The sequence below is a fragment of the Rhinolophus sinicus genome, linkage group LG10 (genome assembly GCF_036562045.2).
Source record: "Rhinolophus sinicus isolate RSC01 linkage group LG10, ASM3656204v1, whole genome shotgun sequence".
NCBI classification, from domain to species: domain Eukaryota; kingdom Metazoa; phylum Chordata; class Mammalia; order Chiroptera; family Rhinolophidae; genus Rhinolophus; species Rhinolophus sinicus.
The window spans coordinates 35790103-35814479 of NC_133759.1; the positions used below are offsets into that span (position 1 = coordinate 35790103).

The 24377-nt window shown below is 38.6% G+C and overlaps 1 protein-coding gene across 1 annotated transcript in view; it reads left to right on the plus strand.

Annotated features, from left to right (window-relative positions):
- Positions 1-5807: 5807 nt before the first annotated feature.
- The window catches only part of IL20RB (interleukin 20 receptor subunit beta), a 36541-nt gene continuing 17971 nt past the window's right edge, over positions 5808-24377 (plus strand). The window contains exon 1 of the mRNA XM_019747909.2: positions 5808-6074. Coding sequence (XP_019603468.1) covers positions 6002-6074 — 73 coding nt within the window. The 5' untranslated portion in view covers positions 5808-6001. The remainder of the gene's footprint in view (positions 6075-24377) is intronic.

Here is a 24377-nt window from a genome sequence, read left to right on the forward strand (position 1 = left end):
AGATATTTGATTGCTCCAGGTACCAGACTGTTCTAACCTAGCAATATAATAGTGAACAAATGGACAAAGTTGTCCAAAAGCTGTCATGAAACATTTCTAGTAATGTAATGCCTAATGGAGAAGTGCTCTGAAGCAACAATAGTGTGGGTTGGGGGATTTGGAGAGAGAGTGGGGCTGTGAATTTATATAAAATGATCAAAGGAGGCCTCTGCTAAAGTTGACCTTTGAGCATATTGTGTGCTACACTGAATAGCCCACTGATGACTAGGATTAAAGCAGTGGTTGAGTGAAAATACAGCAACCAAAATCATGAAAATTATGTTAAGATCTTCACTATTACAGAGCATTATTTCGGATTTTCAAATTGTAAAATTGAATAAAATGGTATTTGTTGTATTTAAATGTGGAACTTTTAACTACAAAGGGCTATTCTGAATAAATCCTGATTCTCCATCTTAAGAAGAGTTGTTAGGGAATGTCACATAGGAAAAAATCAGTTATAACTACAGGAAGGAGGACAGTTTGGCAGACTTAATTAAGGATTTTAATGGATCACACCCTAAGGAAAGAATTGAGATTAAGGGAGGTTAAATTCCTGGTGCTCTGCACTGGTGGCCAGACAATAAACGAGGGAGGAAATTGAGAAACTGAAGTATGTTCAGAGGAGGTAAAAAAGGGCTGCAAGAACCTGGAAAATCGGAGCTGGAAAGTGTGTGGAAATTACATCTAGAGCACAATCTGTAGAAGCAGGAGTTAGAAGGCCCTAAGACAAGGGGAATTCCACTGCTTAAATATCCTGTGTTAAAAAAATATATAATTGAGACAGTGGGTTACACCTAAATGTCACATGTGCTAAAACATAGGACAGATACTTAGGAATCTTTGTAAAAGGCAGGGAACTATTCTGTGTTACGTAGGGCAAGGAAGGGTTGTTGGAATGGACTGTGGATCACGTAGTCTGCGCCAGGGCACCAGGACCACCTGTCCTACACATGCGCAGCTCTTAGAGTGAGTACCTCAAATTTTGCGCCCTCATGCTTCCCTTGCTTCATTCTAGTCCTGGCCTATGGGCTCAGAGGGCTCTTCCTTGACCATCAACCTCCTTATCCATCCCCACTGCTTCTACCTTTATGTAAAAATCTTCTATTACCTTGCTTTTCCTTCCAATTAAATATATTTAAGTGGCAAATAGTGTAGTAGGAAAAAATGCCTCTCTCTAGACTGTACCTGCTTATGATAAATAGGTTCATTTTTCCAGCAGTTTATCTTCAGACACAGATGATCTTTCAACTCTGAAAGGCAGTGGAAATTAACCTGAGACGTGCAGGCAACAGGTTCAAGGGTAGTTTGTTTTTGGCGTGTAGCACAGACAACCAGGGATCACAACCAGTTGATAAGATATAGAAAGAAGTACCTCAAAGCCAGAAGAGAAACACAAGATCAGAGTTGAGGATTCCAGGTGAGAGTAGAGGCTAGTAAGTGAGGCACAGCCTCCAGAGGCCCTCACCCAATGGCATGGCCCGTGCGGAGGTGGATGGTCTGAATTCCTTGTTGAGTCATGAACCAGTCCTGAGAAGGACTCATGCAAAAGCTGTGGCAGGCAGGTAGCATTACCCCCTCTCCCCCCAGTGCCCCTTGAGGTGTGTTGACCCCAGGACAGAGACTCTGCTTGCACTGGCTTGTGAAGGATCGGTAGGCAGTACTGCCTTGTCAGCATAGCAGCGCTGGGGAGGGACATCTTGACAGGGACCCAGGCCCAGGAAGAGCTAACTATCAAGACTTCACGGTTTGGTGAACAACTCTCCTTACTCCCCTACAACATAGCTAAATGAGTCTTGTTTATTCTCCCATTTCCTGTTACTTTTCCTTTTCCTCCTCAGTTAATATTCCCCTCAACTTTTCTATCCTTGGGCCTTGTCATGCCATTCTCCCAAATGGAATGCTGAACTGTGAGTGCATCTCTCCTACCCAAACACATGGGTACATCCTTGGAGCTCCATATTGAGGTCTATCCTCTAAAGCCTTTGCTAATCCCTTGGATCACTCACCCCTTTGTGCCCCTCAGCCACATTGTGAGCCCTTCTTTGGTGCTAATCGGGAGGCAGTAAAGTGAGTGAAAAGAACTTGGAATTCTAGACCTCGATTCGAATTCCTGTCTCCATCCCTGACTAGCTCTGCAATATACAGTAAATCAATTTCTCTGAGCCCTGTGTCCTCCTCTGAAAAGTTGGGAATCAAATCTTAACTTGCATGTCTGTTGTATAATACATGAAAATGTACATAATCATGGAAATCCTTTAGGACAATTCCTGGCACTTAGTAGATAGCCAGTACACATTGGCTTTTTTAACGTTTGGAAACTGGGGACAAACATGCATTTAGGAGAAAGGAATTGGGAAGCCAGGACTGGAAGGACAAAAGTAAGATTAGGGACAGATGTGGAGGCCAGCATGTATGAAGCACAAGTTGGGGTGTGTCCACACTCAAAGGCCAGGGGAGATAGAATCAGACGCCAGGGATGCCGTGAGAGACTATACAAGCAACTGGTGACCAGAGGTCAGGCCATAGACGTGGTCACTGACTCACAGTACAAGAATCAAGGAGCGCATGCACCAAGTATTCTGGCCTATGGTGTAATAAAGAGAGACACAGCTAACATGTGCTGTATACTTGGCCAGATCCTATTCTAAGTGTAGCATGTCATTTAGTCCTCACAACAGCCGTGTGAATTAAGTACTGTTCTGTAACTGTCTTTGATTTATAGATGAGTTCACTAAAGCATTGTTTAAATGACTTGCCTAAAAAGATACAGCTAGTAAGTGGCACAGCCTGGATACCAACCCAGATACCAACTCCAGAGCCCAGGCTTTTAACTATTACTCTCCAGTAGGTATCTCCAACTGGAAGCCTTTCTTTGCTTATCCAGGGGCCAAACCGAAAGATGGGCAGCCCACAAAGGGCCAGCCAGTCAAAGCAAATTATCCCTAACATACTTATTGTTAATACTATTGACAGAACACATGATTAATACAGCATTTGTGAAAACCTACTGTGTGTTCCTGGCACTGTGCTAATGTGCTTTGTCTGCAATCTTTAATTCCCATGACTATTATGCAAGACATACCTACTTTATAAATGAAAAAACGAGGCTCTTGGTGTTGCAAAAATGCACTGCTTTTCCTACCTGCTCCTCATTCTACAGCTAGCTTATGATTTAAGTTCTCCACTGAAACGCCTCTTACTGAGATTACAAATGATCTTCCAGGTGCTAAATCCAAGGGACATTTTTCAATGATTAACTCAATGACTCACTCTTCTGCACTCCTGCTTAATGACCACTCCATCTTTCATCATTTACAGGACCATAGTTTGTTCCAGAACCACTTCTCTGACCTATTTCCCCTCTCTGTATCCCCCTATTTATTTTTTCTTGTGCTGGTCCTTAAATGTGGGTCTCCTCCAGGAGCATATCCCCACACCTCCTTAATCTCTCATTGAATGTTCTCACCCACTTCCTGGTCTCAGCTACCACTGAAATGCTAAAGGTGGGGGAGATGGTACCATACCCTTGACACCCATAAACTTGAGACAAAGATCCTTTACATACTGGAGACCCCCTGCCTCTATAAGCATCCTGAATTCAAGTGTATCAAGCTGAATACGTGCAACCTCTTTTTGTACCACTTCCAACTGTGCTTGTCTTGACCCCACCCCATCCTCCGCTTTTCCATTATTTCAGCCAAGGTGCTGCCAGCCACCCAATTGCTCAAACCCAGAACCTGAAAGTCATGTTTGCCTCCTCCTCCACCCTCCCAATCTATTCAATATCTAGGAGCTGTCAATTCTACCTCCATCCTTTGGTTTTAGTCACTTCTCTCTACAGACATGGGAAAAACTAGTAGAAGCCAACATCTCTCACTAGATAACTGACATAGTAGCTCCCTCTGGACCCTCCTTCCTCCAGTCTGGCCCCTTCTATGTTTTCTCCATCCTAGTCATTAACTTTTTAAAGCTCAAATGCAGGGAAAGGCATGATCAGATTTGAGCTTTTAACCCCTCCTTGGATCTTCATTCCTCTCAGGATAAACTCAAAGCTCCTCAACAGGGCATTCAGAGTTCTCTGGAATCCTGTTTATATCTCCCTTTGGACCCCATTTCTTGCCATTCCAACCTTGCACTCCAGTTGCACCAAACTTCTTGTGGTTTCCTAAACTAAACATACCATGCCTGGCTAATTTTTTACAGCATTTAATACTCAGCTCAGAAGTCACCTCCTCCAGGAAGCCTTCTCTTATCGCCCAGCCAGGGTTGGTATTTCTCCTTAATGCTCCCTTATTCCTTTGTGGATATTTCTGTCACTCTTTTTTCAATATTGATTTATGATTATTCCTACGTTCATCTCCTCCACTAGTTGGGAAGTTCTTCAGTGAGGGCAGAAACTACTGAATTCCCAGGATCTAACACATAGTCAGATCTTAGTGAATGTTTGTTGAATGAATAAATAAGTGATTAACTTTCTCAAGGTTACACTGCAAATAAGTTCTTAAACTGGAACCAAAATCTGTTGTACTCTAAAACCCATGTTCTTTCCACTAATGCATCTGCACATGTAGTGTTTAGATTTTTCAAAAGGCTGGCATTTTAAGGGGCCAAATACTATCATAAGGTTTTCCTTCCATTTTTAAAAATTGTTTTTAATTTTTCAATACTACATTTGATTCGGTAATCAAATAGTATAAAAACATACACAGCACCCAAAAGAATTGAAAGCAGTGTCTTGAAGAGATATTTGTACATCCATGTTCATAGCAGCATTATTCACCACAGCTGAAATGTGGAAGCAACTCAAGTGTTCATTGATGGATGAACGGATGAGCAAAATGTGGTATATACATCAATGGAATATTATTTAGCCTTAAAAAAAAAAAGGAAATTCTGTAATGTGCTACAACATGGTTAAATCCTTGAGGACATTATGAGCCAGTCACAGAAAGACAAATACTGTATAATTCCACTTATATGAGGTACTTAGAGTAGTCAAGTTCATAGCAACAGGAAGTATAATTGTGGTTGCCAGGGGTAGGGGGGAGTGGAGAATGGGGAGTTATTGTTTAATGGGCATTGAGTTTCAGTTTTACAAAATGAAGAGAGTTATGAGGACGGATGGTGGTGATGGTTGCACAACAATGTGAATGCATTTAATATCACTGACCTGTATGCTTAAAAATGGTTAAGATGGTAAATTTTATGTTATGTGTATTTTACCACAATAAAAAAAAATTTTTTTTAAACCCCAAAACAAACAAAAAAGGTACCACAAAGAGTCTCATTCACATTTTTCTCTTTCATCTTCCCTGTTCCCACTCCCTCTGCCCCAAGGTAAATAAACTTGTTAGTTTCTGTATCACCTTCCAGGTTTTCTTTTTGCAAATGCAAGCGAATATGAAGCTACATATTCTTCTTCGCCTCCTGACTTTTTAAAAGGTATTAAAACTTTTTTTTAACGTCTCTACTTTTTTTCTGAGGTGGATATGTATTAGCAAAAAGAGCTAATCAGTACCCAGCTTGAATGAACTCTCAAGGTGGAGACGTGGAAGGGGACAGCTGTTTGATGAGAGGGTAAGATAATCCTGCCTGCTCACTGCCAATGAGGAGTCTAGGGACATCCAGGGTCCCCCAGGCCAGAGCCTATGGTCCAGGTATCTACCCCAGGCTGATTCTCAAGCTTCCCAGGGTTAATCTTTTCTCTGGAACTTGCCCAGGCCACACCCCCTGATGCAATATCTGGGTTTGGGCAGAAAGGAGGGTGCTGCACAGCCCGCCCCCTCTGAGCTGTCTGGGCTGGCTCCTCTTTCAGGAACAATTCAGGCTTCACAACAACTCAGACCTCAGTTCCAACATCTGCAGTTCAGAAGAAAGAATGGCTGGGATGGACAGAATGTTTCATTGTGGAAGGAAACAATGTTCCAGGTTAAGCTGAGTCAGCCAAACACAGACATTCATGATGATTCTAGAAGAAATCTCATCAAGTCTTATGTGGCTTTTCTGCGCCTTGATTCCATGTTTGCTCACAGGTAAGTATGAATTAGAATAAAGCCAATAGTCTGGTACTTGAATATAGGTTAAGCAGGTGAAAAATACTTTCCCAGGGTTTGGGGTTGCAATATATATGCATAGAACATCTTATGTCTGTTTTTAAAAATGTTTCCTCACCTCCTAAACTTCCATCCTCACATCCTGAAGAAAGGAAAAGCCTGCATTGTTTGGAAATATCTTTCCTAATGTCCACAGAATAATCTAGAAAGATAAAGCATCAAAATGAATAGTCTAAAGGTCAGCAAAACTCTATGCATTTTGCTATTTATCTCATTATCTGGTTTTAAAAGGTGCAACATAGTTATTTCAGTCTTTCTATGTGTGAGTCAGGGTGTTAACTCTAAGGACAAGAAATAAAGATTCTAACAAAATACACATGAATAAAAAGACATAATTTTTAACCTTAATATTGGGTACAAGGCTTATACAAATTGGATTTCTCTCCTTGTCATTGCAGAAAAGGTAGCAGTCAGATACTCCATAGCATTTGAAACAACATTTGGTTTGGGGCATTTTCCCTGCCAGTAAGATTATATAATTTTCTCTGCTCCACTCTTGGATGCTTGTCCCTACATGTTTTACTTTTCCAAAATCACAGTTCTGTAGCCTTTGATGTTTCATCATGTCAAATCACATTTAATAGAAGTTTCTATTTTTAATACTCCTAGGTGCTGGGCACTTCGTAGTGTCACTGGGAGCCTTGACTACTTTCTGCCTTTTTTATTATTATTTTTTAACATTAAGAACTGGTTAGTTTAAATCAGGCAACAAATCAGTGCTAAGGCAATTTGGCAAATGTTTACACTTGGCTTAAACATCAAATTTATGGTGTCCCGTCCTAGTTCACAAACCTTCACAGCTCCCGATTGCTCAGCATGTGGTGTTCCTATCTGCTGTTTGTTTCATGATCCAACATATTCAGGGCCCGACTCTATTTCTCACTATTGGAAAACAAATATGGACCCCAGGCGGCTGCTGTCTTCACAGTTGGCATATTACACACTCATTTCCTCCTCTTGGACTTTATTGTTATAATTTCCCACCAGAAGTGCCATCTCCAATTCCTTTCCCCATCCCAAGCCCATCTTCCCATCATCGTTCCAGTTGGCTCCTCCTCCTACAGATCCTTCCCAGACTTCTCTCTTCTTTGACACTTGACCCCATGTTTCTGCTTTGGTGGGTTCTGATTCCTGCACTGGTCTGAGGGCAGGGTCTGGGCATCTTTCCTGGTGTCCTCACAGCCCCAAGTCTAGGCCAAGCATGTTAGCTGATTGGTTAGTTAGTAGACTGATTAGTTGGTGGGACAAACAAGATACCAGGGAAACATTCCTCCATGGAGCCAAAGGGAGAAGATGACGAGGCCAAATTAGAGGGGAAAAGCCAGAATTTGTTAATTTGTCATTTTCTTCAACAAGGAAGTCCAGTTTTTTTAAGCCTTTTCCTGAAAACTTGTGTTTCAAATAGACCTGGAGGGGAGTGTGTTCTTCTGATACCTATAAACTTACACAGAACAAAAAACCAATGATAGAAACCACAAGGATGTCAGAGACAGAAAGGTCTGTGCGCATGTTTTGACTCTATCACTTGCTAGCTCTATAGCATATAATTTCAGTTTCTGCCTCTGTGAAATGGTCAAAACAGCCACAGTGAGGTTGGAAGGGGTTAAATGATGTGATGCCAACAAAAGCACTTTGACGGTGTCAGTGTGCCCTTCCCATGTTAGTTATTATATGTTGGTTATGTAAACATGATGCTGTCAGCAAATAATTGCTTTGTGCAGTTCTGACCATTGCCTCTGGATTGTGTAGATGAATTCTCCAAATTCTAAATGAATTTCTGTTAATTACTGTAGATCCCTGGACAGATGGGTAGAGTTCTTGCTCTCTTTTATAGAATTCATTTGACTTGCTCTGTCCCTTCCAAATGATAGAGTGTGATTCAGAAAACTGATCCCCATTACCAATAATAATGATAATAATAACAATAACAACGACACAATCACAATGCCATTTCTGAGCACACACTGTGTTCATAGGTCAGCAAAATATTCTCTTGATTTCTCACATCAATCCCTATTTTATACACTATGAAACAGAGACTCAGGTTCAGTTATTTGCCCAAGTATATACATCTAGTAAGTGTGAGAATTGGGATCTATCTGACTCAGGTTTGGCTGGTTCCAGAGCCTGTTCTCTTTGTATTTCTCTGCAGAAGAAGCTGAGACATTGAAGTAGCCAGAGAAAGGGAAGAGAGACAAAGTAAAGGGAATAAAGAAGACGGTGCTATCTTTTCTGATTCATTTGCTCTAAGGGCTGTTGGAAGTAAAGGTGGCAGAAGAAGACCCAAATGAGGGCAGTGGACAGCAGACCCAGAGAGGGGAAGCCAGCATGGCCTCTCATTCCATGGAGGAGATTTCTGCCCAGAGAGTTTGCCCAAAGGCTTTGTGGTGGGCAGCCTTTATGTGGTTCTTTATCACTGACTCAAGATTTTAGGAAGTCGTGAGGTGTTCAGCATGAACGTCAAGGCAGCAAAAATATAGTCTAATTTAAGATGGATAAGGATTAGAAAAATAGAAGTCAGGCCAAGGCTAATTTCACTAAGAGAAGAAAAACTTAATTTACTTGTTTAGTTTTCATTTATTTTGCATTTCTGAGCACCTCCTATATGCTGGGTTCTGGGCTAGGTGCAGGTTAGAAATGAACAAAACAGAGTCCTTTGTCTTCAGGAAACATAAGAGCCTGCTGGGAAATACACCTGACATTTGAGGATTTACCATTCAGTTTTAACTATTCTTTGGCCACCAGAAGTAAGGTCTAGATCAATGGTTCTCAGTCTCAAATGCACATTGGAATCACCTGGGAGCTTTTAAAACTACAAATGCCAGGATTTCATAGCCAGAGATTCTGACTTAATTAATCTCGGGTGCTGCCTGGTCATTGGGATTTTTCAAAAACTCCCTGGATGGAGTTCCTTAGAGATGTGGTTTATTCCCGGACTGGACAGAAAAAATACAAGACAAGTCGGGAGCACATTGTGGTAAGTAAGGGACTGTTTAAAAAAGGATGGTGGTCTAAATGCAACAAGTATCCTGTATTGAATCCTGGAATGGAAAAAGGACATTAGTGAAAAAATTGGCAAAATCCAAATAAAGTTTAGAGTAATGTACCAGTGTTGGCTTCTTAGTTTTGACAAATATGTCATGGCTATATAAGATGCTGGCGTTAGGGGAAGCTGGGTGAGGGGTATACAAGAACTCTATGTACGGTCTGCAATTTTATTCTGTAAATGTAGAATTATTACAAAAATAAAGTATTAGTTTTTGTAGACTTATGAGAGTAAGTCAAAAGGACACAGGAGGCAATCTAAAAGAGCTTCCAATTGCCAAAGCTGGAAAAATTTGAGTAACAAAATAAGTAACAATAGACTAAAATAAATTGTCATGAGTCCATACTGATGTAAATGAATAATTCAATAAATAAATGGTAGAAAAGGAACAGTTCTTCCTTACAGAATTCCAATTAATAAATATATATCATTATTAGAACAGCACAGAAATAATTATTGCAAGTAATATCCACCAATAGATTCTAAAAGTAACGGATGAAAGTTTGAGGAGAAACAGAATATTAGTATAGTGTCAAAGTATCTCCCTAAGTAATTTATTAATTACAAAGGGAAAATGGTAGCTTAACAGTGGAGACACTGCCTTAACCAAGTGATCAATGCTAAGATTGCCAGTGATGAGACATAGTAACATCATACATTCCCTGTGAATACATGCCAAAAATGTATGACCTCAATCAAATCATGCAAAAACATCAGACAACCCCAAACTGAGGAATATTCTACAAAACAACTGACCAGTACTTTTCAAAAATGTCAAGGTCATAAAAGATAAAGAAACACTGAGAACGGGCTGGAGGAGACCTACTAGATATGACAACTGACTGTGGGATCCTGGATTGATTCCTGGAAAATAAAAAAGACACTAGGGGTAAAACCGATGAAATTCAAATAAACCTAAGCTTAATTAATGATAATGTTAATATCTTAATTTTCAAAACTATACTATGGTTATATACATATGGAAGGCTGAGTGAAGGGTATATGTGTTATTGAACCCCAATATGTGGTCAGTCCGCCTGTGAGTACTGGCGGAAAGAAATGGACGAGCAGGGATTTGCAGGGGAGAAAGGAAGTAATTTATTATTATAGGATTGGCCAATCCAGAGTACACGCAAACTTGTGCTCCGAAAGACCTGACTCCTCAGTGGTGTGTAAGTTAAAGATGACATAGGGCAAAATCATAAGACACTGTGGGTTAGGGGTTGGGGATTGTGTTAGGAGCTGACTGGTTGGAGGTGAGGTAATGGTAATAAATAATTTCTTCAGGTCCTGAGGACAGCTCTGAGGTCTGCTCCAGCGACCCTCGGTCTGATTTCATGGAAAAGCAGCCAGGGGGTCATTGCACCTTAGGGCTCAGGAGCTGTAACACAACTTAGGTCAAGATGTTCTCTTTAGCCTGCTGGAGGTCCAGACCTTGTGACCATTAGTCAGGTTCGGGGCCATTGTCTTCTGCTGCCTCAGAGGTTAATGATTATCAGGGGAAAATGCTAAGTCTATGAGGTGTGTAGAGAGAGGGGAAAAACATGATTTCTAAAGCTATAGTTACAAATCAAATCAAAATCACGAGGATCCTCAGTTTCATATGGGAGCTGTCTGTACTACCGTGTTTCCCTGAAAATAAGACCTAATCGGAAAATAAGACCTAGCATGATTTTTCAGGATGACATCCCCTGAACATAAGCCCTAATGCATCTTTTGGAGCAAAAAATTAATACAAGATCCATTCTTATTTTCGGAGAAACACGGTATTTTTGCAACTCTTCTGTAAGTCTGAAACAATTTTAAAATGTAACAGCAGCAAACAACTCCTCTCTCCCCGCCCAGTGATTGTAATGGGCAGCCAAGGATGGTGAGCCCCACCATTGTAGTCTCTAGACCAGTGCTTCTCACGTTTTAATATGCTTATGAATTACCTGGGAAATCTTGTTAAAATGCATATTCTGGTTCAGTAGGGAATAGGGTGCAGCCAGAGAGTCTGCATTTCCAATAAACTCCTGGGATTTGTGATGCTGCTGATCCTAAGACTATACTTTAAAATCATGAAGTAATCTATCACTTTTCTGAGGCATGAATTTGCATACCTTTTGAAGCTGGGATGTGGACGCTAGGTCCTTAGGCAGTGAGTGATGCCAGCAGCCTGCTTACTAGTAGCCAAGTTCTAAGTCAGCCTTGCTCTTTTCTTCTTCTGGTCATATTCAAGGTAATCCTCTTGAAATAATGTACCGTATTTGAAGGAGAAATTGTAGGGCATAGTGTCAGTTCATAGAGCCAATGTCCCCTGCAGTGCAAGCCCCATGTGGTGGGCAAAATAATGGCCCCCTAAGATGTGCACACTCTAATTCCTGAAACCTGTGAATCTGCTACCTTCCATGGAAAAGGGGATTTTACAGCTGTGATTAATATTATGGAACCTACACCTGAAACTAATTAAAAAAAATAAATTAATTAAAAAAAATATTATGGAACCTAGAGTTTGGGAGATTATCCTGGATTATCAAGGTGGGCCCAATCTAGTCGTGAGTCCTTAAACTGAGAACCTTTCCTGGATGCAGTGAGAGAGAGATGGGAGGACAAAAGAAGAAGCAGGAGAAATTTGAAGCATGAGATGAATTTGACTAGCCATTGTTGGCTTTGAAGATGGAGGAAGGGGCCATGAACAAAGAATGAAGGTGGCCGCTGGAAGCTGAGAATGGCCAGGAAGCAGTCTTTCCGAGAGCCTCCAGACGGAACACATCAATACCTATCAATGCCTTGATTTCAGCCCACTGAGACTGGTGTCAGACTTGTGACCTACAGAACTGTAAGATAATAAATCTGTGTTGTTTTAAGATGTTAAGTTTGTAGTAATTTGTGACACCAGCAATAGGAAACTAAGAGGCCTCGAGAGAGAGATCAGTATTGTGAATGCAGCTCTATGCAAAAGTATTGCTTAGCAAGTTTTGCCCACACTGAGCACCAGAATCTTAAGTCATGGCACAGTCACCCAGCTCATCTCTATTGGAAACACCACCAAAGAGACTCCATCCAGTTGCATGGACTCCAACTCCATCCAGACTAGATACCTCCTAGAATGAGAATAACACAATTCTCTATAGCAGCAAAAGCATAAATATTCACAAGGAACCAAAAGATTACACAGGGGATTCCTGTCTTTCTCCAGCTCTATGTTCATCCCATGTGGCTGAGGAAAAGCTTCTTCCAGATTTTGCACCCTCCTCACTGTGACCAATACATCTTTCTCGTCTGTACTTACTCTCCCTTTTTCCTTGAGTATAGTCTTGGTTTTTGCATTTGACGTTTACATTTGGTAGAGTCTTTATTAACTGGTTTCTTCAGAGACTTGTCCTGGCTGATTGGTGACATTTCTTGTTAATGAGAATGCTGTGTGGATAACAGTTTTTCTCCCTTTAATTGTGTTTTCAAGACCACAGTCAGCCTTCCCTGACAATTGAAGAAGATTTTGAAACTTTCTGTAGGTGGTAAGAGTCACTTTCAGCTGGGAGTCTGAGCTGGAATATAGTTCCCATCTTGTAGAGTCATTTCCCATTTACTGTCCTAGCATAAAATGTGTCTCTTCTGATGCAGTGTCATGACACTTTCTGCATAACCCTATTTAATGTCTCCTGGCATCAGTAAGTAGTTCATGGGCATGACAGTTTTTCCATCTCACACCCATTGTGTGTGTGCTACTTAAACATGGGCAAAACAACATCGAAGTTTGGAATACATTATACAAATAGCATAAGGATATTCAATATGTTGCCTGTAGGGCTCAGAAAGAAGCAGCAGTTTTCATTTTAAAGGGATGAGACAGTATTTTACCCATGATGGCGTTAGATTTGGAACTTCACAGGTAGGAAAAGAGGATCATACATACAAATTATTGCATTAACACAATGGAGCCATGTAAATGTTCGGACATCCCTTGCTATTTTCCTGCCTGTGTGTCCCCTCATGAAGAAAAACATACCCAGCAATTCAATCTCAGAGTGTGTTGCATAACGCCTTGATGAGTGCCCTTCCCAAACAGGTCTTCTTCACTGATTTAATTGACTGGACCTAATTGTAGACTTTACATTTTTCCTAGGTACATTTCATTCTGTTTGAGTTTATCCCATCGTGATCTTTTAAAAGTTATCCTGTCAATCAGAATTAATGCTATTTTTGTAGGTGTGATGACATTGTGGCTGTATTTTGTAATTGAAATTTTATTGAAGTAATTCTATCTAGATTTACATGCAGTTATAAGATATATACTGAGAGCCCAGGTTTCCCCCCAGTGGTATTTTGCCAAACAATAGTAGAGTATCACACCTAAGATATGGACACCATTGATACAATCCATCCATTTTATTAAGATTTCCCCGGTTTTACTCATGTGTGTATAGGTTTGTGTATTCACCGCTGTCAAGATACTGAACAGTTTCAACATCACAACAATACTTTCTGTTGTCTTTTTATAACCATGCCTAACTCCCTCCTACTCCTTTCCCCACCATTCCTGACCCCTGGCAAACACTAATCTGTTCTTAATTTCTACAACTTTGTCATTTCAAAAATGTTATGTAAATATCATACACTATGTAACTTTTGGGGATTGGCCTTTTTCACTCAGCATAATTCCCTGTAGAGTCATCCAAGTTGTTTTGTGTATCAAGAGTTTGTTCCTTTTTATTGTTCCTTTTTATTGTAATGCCCATGAACTACTTACTGATGCCAGGAGACATTTAATAGGGTTATCCATTTATTCCATGGATATAACTAACAAAATTTGTTTAACCATTCACTGTTGAAGGACATACAAATAGCATAAGGATATTGAATATGTTGCCTGTAGGGCTCAGAAAGAAGCAACAGTATTCATTTTAAAGGAATGAGACTATTTTGCCAGATGATTCCTGTTTGGCTATGGATATACGTGCGCAGATCTTGAGTGATACAAATTTTCATTCTTGGGGATAAAGACTGTCTTGACTGATTTTATTTTACTTATATTTCATTTTTATGTTTGCTCATGAGTGAGAGCTTATAAAATTGTGTATCTAAATAATTCTAAATATTAAAGAATCATAAGCAATAAGGTAACTTTGTGTTGTAGTTTAATTGGCAGCATGGTTATTACCATACCATCTGTGTGGTAGTATGAAAAATAACAATGCATCTTACTCGTATATACCACCTATTCTTTATCCATTCATCCACTGATGAACACCTAGATTGCCACCATATCTTGGCTATTATAAATACTATGTAATGAATATATGGATAGACGTGTTGCTTTGAAGTAGTGTTTTGCGTTTCTTCAGATAAATACTCAGAAGTGGAATTACTGGGTCCTTCTTTGTCTCTGGTTATATAGCCTTTGTTTTAAAGTCTGTTTTGTCTGATTTAAGTATTGCTGCCCCAGCTTTTTTGTTTTTTTTTCATTTTCATGAAATATCTTTTTCCATCCCTTTACGTTTAGTCTGTGTGTGTCTTTCAATCTGAAGTGAGTCAGTGAGTCTCTTGAAGGCAGCATATGTAAGGGTCTTATTTTCTTATCCATTTGCCACCCTATGTTTTTTTATTGGAGAGTTTAATCCATTTAAATTTAAAGAAATTGTTGACAGATATGTAGTTATTGACATTTTATTACTTATATTTTTGGCTATATTTTATTTATTTTTTAATTAAATTGCTGGGTGACTTTGGTTAGTAAAATTATATGGGTTTCAAGTGTACATTTCTATAGTACATCATCTATATATCACATTGTGTATTCACCACCCAGAGTCAGTTCTCCTTCCATCACCATGTATTTGACCCCCTTTTCCATCTCCTATCACCCCCCATCTGTGTCTATGAGTTTTTATTTGTTTGTTTGTCTTATGTGTTGCTTTCAGTTTTCTATCACATGTGAGTGAAATAATGCAGTACTCGACTTTTTCTGTCTGACTTATTTTGCTTAGTGTGATAATCTCAGGATCCATCTATGTTGTAGCAAATGGCAGTATTTCATCTTTTCTTATGGCTGAGTAATATGCCATTGAATATATGTGCCACATCTTCTTTATTCAATCATCTATCAAAGGACACTATGGTTGTTTCCATGTCTTGACCACTGTGAATAATGATGCAATGAACATGGGGGTACATATATCTTTCTAAATGCTGTCAGATTTTTGGGGTAGGTACCCAGAAGAGGGATTGCTGGGCTATATGGTAATCCCATTCTTAATATTTTGAGAAACCTCCATACTGTTATCCATAGTGGCTGTATCAACTTAGATTTCCACCAGCAGTGTATAAGGGTTCCTTTTTCTCTACAGCGTCTCCAACACTTGTTATTCCTTATCTTGTTGCCAATAGCCATTCTAATAGATGGTTTTTCACTGTGGTTTTGATTTGCATTTCCCTAATAGCTAGTAAGTTGAGCATCTTTTCATATATCTGTTGGCCATTTGTACGTCTTCTTGGGAGGAGTGCAAGATTGTTTGTTTTTTTGTTGTTGAGTTGTAGCAGTTCTGTATATATTTTGGATATTCGTCCCTTATCGGAGATGTTGTTTGCAAATATCTTCTCCCATTTGGTTGATTGTCTGTTTTGTTGACAGTTTCTTTTGCTGTGCAGAAGCTTTTTAGTTTGCTATAGTCCCATTCATTTATTTTTGCATTTATTTCCCTTGCCTTTGAAGTCAAATTAATAAAATCCTCTCTGAACCCAAGGTCCGTAGTTTAGTACCTATGCTTTCTTCTATGTACTTTATTGTTTCAGGTCTTATATTTAGGTCTTTGATTCATTTTGAGTTAATTTGGTGTATGGTGACCAAAAGCTGTCTAGTTTCATTATTTTGCATGTGGCTTTCCAATTTTCCCAGCACTATTTGTTTAAGAGGCTTTCTTTTCTCCATTGTATGTTTTTGGCTCCATTGTTGAAAATTGTTTGCCCACATATATGTGAATTTATTTCTGGGATCTCAATACTATTCCATTGGTTTTTGTGTTTGTTTTTCTGCCAATACCATGCTGTTTTGATTATTGTCACCTTGTAGTATAAACTGAAGTCAGATCTTGCTCTTTTTTTCCCGGATTGCTTTGACTATTCAGGGTCTTTTGTGATTCCACACAAATCTGATGATTTTTTTGTTCTATTTCTTTAAAAAATGCCATTGGGATTTTTATGGGGATTGCATTAAATCTGTATATTACTTTGGGTAATATGGCCATTTTAACTATGTTGGTTCTTCCAATCCATGAAAATGGAATATTTTTCCAGTTCTTTATGTCTTCTTCAATTTATTTTAATAATGTCTTATAGTTTTCAGTGTACAGATCCTTCATATCCTTTGTTAAGTTTATTCCTAGGTATTTTACTCTTTTTTTTTTTGGAAGTTGCGAAAGGAATTTTTTTTTATTTCTTTTTCGGAAATTTCATTGTTAGAATATAGAAACACAATGGATTTTTGTGCTGTGATTTTGTAGCCTGCAACTTTACTGTATTTCTTTATAGTTTCTAATAGTTTTTTGTTGGAGTCTTTAGGGTTTTCTATATAAAGAATTACGTCATTTGCAAAAAGTGACAGTTTAACTTTTTCACTCCCAATTTGGATGCCTTTTATTGTTTTCTCTTGCCTGATTGTTCTGGCGAGGACTTCCAACACTATATTGAATAATAAAGATGAGAGTGGACATCTCTGTCTTGTTCCTGATCTTAAAGGAAAAACTTTCAGTTTTTCACCATAAAGTATGATATTAGCTTAGGGTTTTTCATGTGTGGGCTTTATTATGTTGAGGTACTTTCCTTCTATACTCATTTTATTATGTGTTTTAATTATAAATGGATGATGTATCTTGTCAAATTCTCTTTCTGCATCTATTGATATAATTATATGATTTTTATCCTTTATTTTGTTTCTATGGTGTATCACATTGTTCGATTTGCCTATGTTGAGGCATCCTTGTGCCCCTAGAGTGAACCTCAGTTGATCGTGGTGTATAGTCCTTTTAATATATTATTGTATTAGGTTTGCTGGTATTTTGTTTAGGATTTTGCCTTTGTATTCATCAGAGATATTGATCTGTAATTTTCTTTTGTGTGTGTTATCCTTACCAGGTTTTGGTATTAGGGTAGTGTTGGCCTCATAAAACGACTTATGAAGTATTGCTTCTTCTTCTATTTTTTGGAAGAGTTTGAGGAGGACAGTTGTTATATCATCTTTGACTCTTTGGTAAAATTAATTAGTGAAGCCATCTGGTACTGGACTTTTGCTTTTGGGGAGGTTTTGGATGATTGTTTTAATTTCCTTACTGTTGATCCATCTGTTTAGATTTTCCAGTTCTTCATGATTCAGTCTAGGAAGGTTATATATTTCTAAGAACTTGTCCATTTTTTCTAGGTTATTGAATTTGGTGGCATATAGTCCTTTATAGTATTCTTGTATGATTCTTTCTATTTCTGTTGTATCCATTGTAACTTCTCCTCTTTCTTTTCTGATTTTGTTTATTTGTGTCTTTCCTTTTTTCCTTAGTGAGTCTAGCTAGGGGGTTGTCCATTTTATTAATCTTTTCAAAGAACCAGCTCTTTGTTGCATTATTGTTTTCTTTATTTCATTTAATTCTGCTCTAAGTTTTATTATTTCCTTCCTTGTTCTGACTTTGGGTTTCATGTGTGCTTTTTCTAATTCTTTAAGATGTAATGTTAAGTTGTTTATTTGGGATATTTATTGTTTCTTGAGATAGGCCTGTAACGATATAAATTTCCCTCTTAATACTGCTTTTGCATTATCCCAATAATTTTGATTTGATGTATAGTCATTATAATTTGTTTCTATGTAATTTTTGATCTCTCATTTTATTTTTTCTTTGACCCAGTCATTCTTTAGTAGCATGTTGTTTAATCTTCACATATTTGTGGTTTTTTCCTTTTTCTTTTTGCAATTGATCTCCAATTTCAAAGCATTTTGGTTGGAGAATATGCTTGGTATGATTTCAATCTTCTTAAATTTGTTGATTAGTTTTGTGTCCTAACATATGGTCTATCCTTGAGAATGTTTCATGGGCACTAGAAAAGAATGTATATTCTGGTGTTCTAGGATGAAAGGCTAGTTAAATGTCTATTTTGTCCATTTGGTCTAATGTGTGATTTAAGGCTATTTCCTTACTGATTTTATATTTGGATGATCTATCCATATCTGGCAATGGTGTATTTAGATCCCCTACTATAATTATGTTTTTGTCAGTTTCTCCCTTTAGTTCTGCTAGTAGTTGCTTTATATATTTTGGTGCTCCCTGATTGGGATTACATATATTGATAAGTATGCCCATCTTTGTCTCTTGTTACCTTTATTATCCTGTGGTCTGTTTTGTCAGATATATGTATAACTACACCTGATTTTCTCTGGATGCCATTTGCTTGGAGTATTGTTTTCCACCCTTTCACTTTGAGTCTATATTTGTCCTTGCAGCTGGGATGTGTCTCTTGAAGACAGTATACGGTTGGGTTTTGTTTTTTGATCCAATCTGCTACTCTGACTTTTTATTGGTGTGTTTAGTCCATTTACATTTAGGGTGATTGTTGATATATGAGGATTTCCTATAGCCATTTTATCTTTTGTTTTCTTGTTGCATGGTGTTTCCATTGTTTCTTTGCCTTTGTGTTTCTGTCTGTTATTTTAGTTTGGTGATATTCTGATTTTTTCCCTCTGTTCCCTCTTTTTTATGTTATGTATCTCAGTTCTGAATTTTTTTTTTTTTAGTAATTACCACTAAGTTTATGTAAAAGAAAGTTTCATATATATAGTAGTCTTCTTTCTTCAGCATGCATCTTATCTCCATTCCACTTTGCAAATTCAGACCTTTACTCCCTCCCATTTTATGTTTTTGTTGTCACAAATTATCCCTATTTATGCTGTGAGTTCATTTCTGAGTTGCAGATTGACTTCTTCTTCTCTTTTTCTTTTTTTATGTTTTTATCTCCTTTGCCCTTTATACTATGTTTAAGTGTACAGTGCCCTATTCTGTGAAGGGTTTGTTATTTTCCGCTTCTGTCTGTCTGTTAGTCATCTTACTCATAGTTTTGTATCCTTCTGTCTTTTTGTTTCAGGTAGAATAACGTCTTTCAGTATTTCCTGTAATGCAGGTCTTGTGGTGGAAAATTACCTCAACTTCTGTATATGTGGAAAGGTCTTTATTTTTCATTCATATCAAAGGATAACTTTGCTGGATATATTATTCTTGGCTGGTAATTTCTTTCTTTCAATAGTTTCAATGTTTGATTCCACTCCATCCTGGCTTGTAGAGTTTCTCTTAAAAATTCTGATGGTAATCTAATGGGCTTTTCTCTGTGGTTACCATCTTCTTTTCCCTGGCTGCTTTGAGAATTCTTTCTTTGTCATTAATTTTTTTTAAAACAATGGCTTCCCTTTCTTTTTTTCTTTCTCTCTCTGTCTCTGTCTCTCTGTCTCTCTGTCTCTCTGTCTCTCTGTCTCTCTGTCTCTCTCTCTCTCTCTCTCTCTCTCTCTCTCTCTCTCTCTCTTTCTCACAGCTCATAGTAGCCCATGTGGGGATTGAACTGGCAACCCTGGTGTTACCAGCACCATGTTCTAACCAACTGGGCCAACAAGCCACCCCTCTTTGTCATTAATTTTTGACAGCTTCCATATAATGTGCCATGGAGAAGGGCTATTAGGATTGAAACAGAACTATCCTAAAGTTCTGTTTGCTTCTTAGATTCGAGGATCTATTTCTTTCCATAGGTTTTGGAAGTTCTTGTTGACGATTTGTTTGACTAGGTTCTCTGTGCCCTTCTCCCTCTCTTCTCCTTCTGGTATACCCTTTATTCTTATAGTGCTATTTCTGATGGAGTCAGATAGTTCTTGTAGAGTTCTTCATTTTTTAAAACTCTCAAGTGTCTCTTTTCTCCCATCTGTGTCATTTCCAGATTTCTGTCTTCAATCTCACTAATTCTTTCTTCCCTCTGATCAACTCTATTTCCTAAGCTTACTATTTCAATTTTCATCTCTTTTATTGAGTTCTTCATCTCCAGAATTTCTATTTGGTTCTTTTAAAAAATTTCAATCTCTTTGGTAAAATATTCATTTTGTTTATTGATTTTATTTCGGAGTTCATTAACTACCTATCTGAGTTTTCTTGGCATTTCATTGAGTTTTTTTCAGAATTGCAATCTTGAATTCTCTGTCATTTAAGTCACATATTTCCATGTCTTTAAGTGTACTTTCTGGAGCTATTTCATTTTCTTTCTGCTGCTTTGTTACCTTGGTTATTCCTGGTAGTTAATGAGTTATTTCTCTTCCTGGGCATCTATGGGAGTGAATTCTGCAGCAGGTTGATATGAAGAGGTCTTTCTTTAGTTTTCCAGTAGGTAGCGCTGTTCCAGCTTCTCGTGGTGGTAGATTTCCTGGGGAAGGTCGGCATCTCCTCTGTGATCAGGTTGCCTTGGTCTCAGGGCACCACCCCTGTGAGAGGATGTGGTGGGAGATGGGGTTCTGAGTCCCTGAAATCCCAGTGCTTCCCCTGCAACCATAGCTATATGCCTCAGCAGCCCCGGGTACCCCTGCTGAGATCAGTTGGGAAAGGTGGGGGTGGGGTGGGCTGGGAGAGGTGGCTGGTGTGTTTGTGGCTTTCTTCTCCTCTGAGTAATGGCGACTGCCATAATCCAGCTACCTTGCCTCTATAGCTCCTCCCTTGTCACTGGAATTAGCCGCAGTATGTGTCTGCCGTTCAGGAACTGTCTCCCCAGTTCTCAGGGCTGTAGATATTCTGCTCTTTAATCCAACGCTTCTACCGTTTCTTTCTGGAGCCTGCTGCTAACACTGAGAAGGCATGGGGGAGAGGTGGCCAGGCTCTGAGGCTTTGTTTTCTGCCTGGCAGTGAGGCCTGTTAGACTGTAGTCATTGCATTGTATTCACCGTTCTGTATTTGGTTTTTGTCCCAGGTCTCTGTCTGATCTGTGGGTGGATCTGAACTATATGCTGATCCTTCAGGCAGGATTGCTGGGGCCACAAAGAGAACACATGCAGTCTCAATTCTCCTCTCTCCTGGGACCAGTGAGCTCCGGGCTGCATCCCATGGCCCCATCTCTGCACTTCTCCCTTCCCTCCTCTCCTGTTCACCCTGATTCACCCACCTTTAGATATCTCAATGCGCACATGTCTCAGATGTATTTGTATGTTGCATAGGCAATCCTTTGTTGAATTATAGCTGTTCAACCTGTACCTTCAAGGTGAGAGATCAAGGGGTAACCCTCATAACACCATGTGTCTGATGTCCTGTCTTCTCATCTTCTTTACCTGATCTTTTGCAGAGCAAAAGATTTTAATTTTGATGATGTCCAATTATAAAAGTTTCCTTTTATAGATCTTACTTTCAGTGTCAAGTCTAAGAACTCTTTGCCTAACCCTGAAGCTTTTCTGTTATGTTTTAGAGTTTACATGAAGTCTCTGATCCATTTTGAGTTAATTTTTGCATAATGTAATGTGTGAGGTTAAGCTTGAGGTTCATGTTTTGTTTTTTGTTTTTTGGCTACAGATGTCCAATTGCGGTAGTATTATTTGTTGAAAAGGCTATCCTTCCTCCATTGAATTGCTTTAATACCTTTACCAAAAATCAGTGGAGCATATTTGTATGGTTCTATTTCTGAGATCTCTATTATATTCTATCAGTCTATGTGTCTATTGTTTTGCCAGTACTATACAATCTTAATTACTGAAGTAATTATGTAATCACTTCAAATTGGCTAGATTGATTCCTCCCACTTTATTTTTTTTAATTGTTTTAGTTTTTCTAGTTCTGTTGCCTTTTCTTATAAATTTTAGAAAAAGTTTGTCTATGTCTACAAAAAACCTTGCTGAACTTTTGATAGAAATTGTGTTAAGCCTGTATATCAATTTTAGGAGAATTACCCTTTTAACTATGTTCAATCTTCCAATTCACGAATGCAGTATGTCTCTTCATTTATTTAGATTTTCTTTGATATCTTTCACCAGCATTGTGGAGTTTCCCCCATACAAATCCTATATATGTTTTGTTAGATTTACACCTATTTCTTTTTTCTTGGAGTGGTTGTAAATAGTGCAGTCAGCCCTTTGTATCCACAGTTTCCTCATCTTTGGATTCAATAAGCTGCCAATCAAAAATATTCAAAAAAACTGTTACATTGTTGCTGATGTGCACTATGTAGTTAGGTCTATGATGGTTGTGCCTCTACTGAACATGTATGTACAGGCTTATTTTTCTTGTCATTTTTACCTAAACAATACAGTATAACAATTATTTATATACATGTACATTGTAATAGATATTATAAATAATGTAGACACAATTTAAAATTTATGGGAGGATGAGCGTAGGTTGTATGCAGATAGTATGCCATTTTATATAAGGGACTTGAGCATCCGAGGAATTTGGTATCTGGGGGAGGGCGAAAAAGGGGCTATTGGAACCAATTCTCCACAGATACCAACAGACGATTGTATTATTATTTTTAGTGTATAAGTGTTCATTGCTAGTATATAGAAATACAATTAATTTTTTATGTTTATCTTGTCTCCTGTGAACTTGCTGAACTCACTTATTAGTTTTTGGAGTTTTCTTTTATAGGTTCTTTGGGCTTTTTTACATAGCCATATCATGTCATCTGCAAATAGGGGAAGTTTTATTAATTCCATTCCAATCTGTGTGCTTTTGCTTATTTTGTTTGCCTTATTGCAATTGCTAGAACTTCCAGCACTATGTTGATGAAAAGTGGTGAGAGTGGAAGTCCTTGACTTTTTCCTGATTTTAAGGTGGAAAGCACTCAGTCTTTCACCATTAAGTAAGCTGTAGATTTTTTGTAGATGGTCTTTATCGAGTTGAGATAATTCCCTGCTGTTCCTAAATTGAAGAAAAAAAACACCTTTTTTATTATGAATGGGTATTGAATTTTATAAATGCATTTTATGTGTCAATTGATATTATTGTATGATTTTTCTTCTTCAATTTGTTGATGTGGTGGATTCGATTATTGATTTTCAAATGTTGAACCAGCTTTGCATACTTGGAATAAATCTCTCTTGGTCATGGTGTACAATTCTTTTTATGCATTATTGGATATGGATTGCTGAAATTTTGTTGACAATTTTTGCATCTAAGTGCTTGAGATATATTGGTCTATAGTTTTTTGTTTTTAAAAATATATACTACTGCCTTTGTCTGATTTTGGTATCAGAGTAATACTGGCCTCATAACATAAGTTGGAAAATGTTCTTTCCTCTTTTATTTTTTGGAAAAGATTGTGTAAAATTCCTGTTAATTAAAAAAATATATATATTTGGTAGCATTCTCCAGTGAAGCCATCTGGGCCTGGAGATTTCATTTTCAGAGCTATTAAATTATGAATGATAGCTTTATATAGCTGACTAGAGAAATGTTTTGTATACTTTAGCAGAGGATGGATGTCAGAGAGGACCATGCCCAACCCTCCTGTGCCACTCCACTGCAGCTGGCTCTTTTCTTTTCATCCTTTTGGTGATTGCAAGTTTAGGGGTGGGGAGGACAGGAAGCTCCCCTTGTGGGTACCACAGGTGTTTCCTCACGGGGCAGGCCATGGATCCTGGGGGTAGGATGGCGGTATATCACCAGGGTTCTACATTAAAGAAGCAGGGGAAGCAGGTGCGGTGTCCCCAGCAACCCCCATCCCCTCGTGGTCACAGAGCATGATAACGAACAAAGGTGCCAGTCTGGAGACAGGCACAGAGATGAAAAGCCCTGGGCGAAGGGCTTAGACCCCCCCAACCCCTCCCACTGTGCTCTCAGATATTATCACTGCAATTATAACAGCAAAGGGAGGCAGGTGTTGGGCATTAAAAGAAGAGCGTTTAGGAAGAGAAGGACCATAGCAGAGGGTCCAGATTGCACCCTGGGTTACATACAAGGATGAGCTCCAGGGCTGTCCAAAGTCCCTACGAGTGCAGGTTCATTTTTTTTTTTTTAATTTTTTATTGGGGAACAGTGTGTTTTTCCAGGACCCATCAGCGCCAAGTCAAGTTATTGTTTTTAATCTAGTTGTGGAGGGCACAGCTCAGCTCCAAGTCATTGTTTTCAATCTAGTTGTAGACGGCGCAGCTCACTGGCCCATGTGGGAATCAAACTGGCCACCTTGGTGTTATGAGCTCTGTGCTC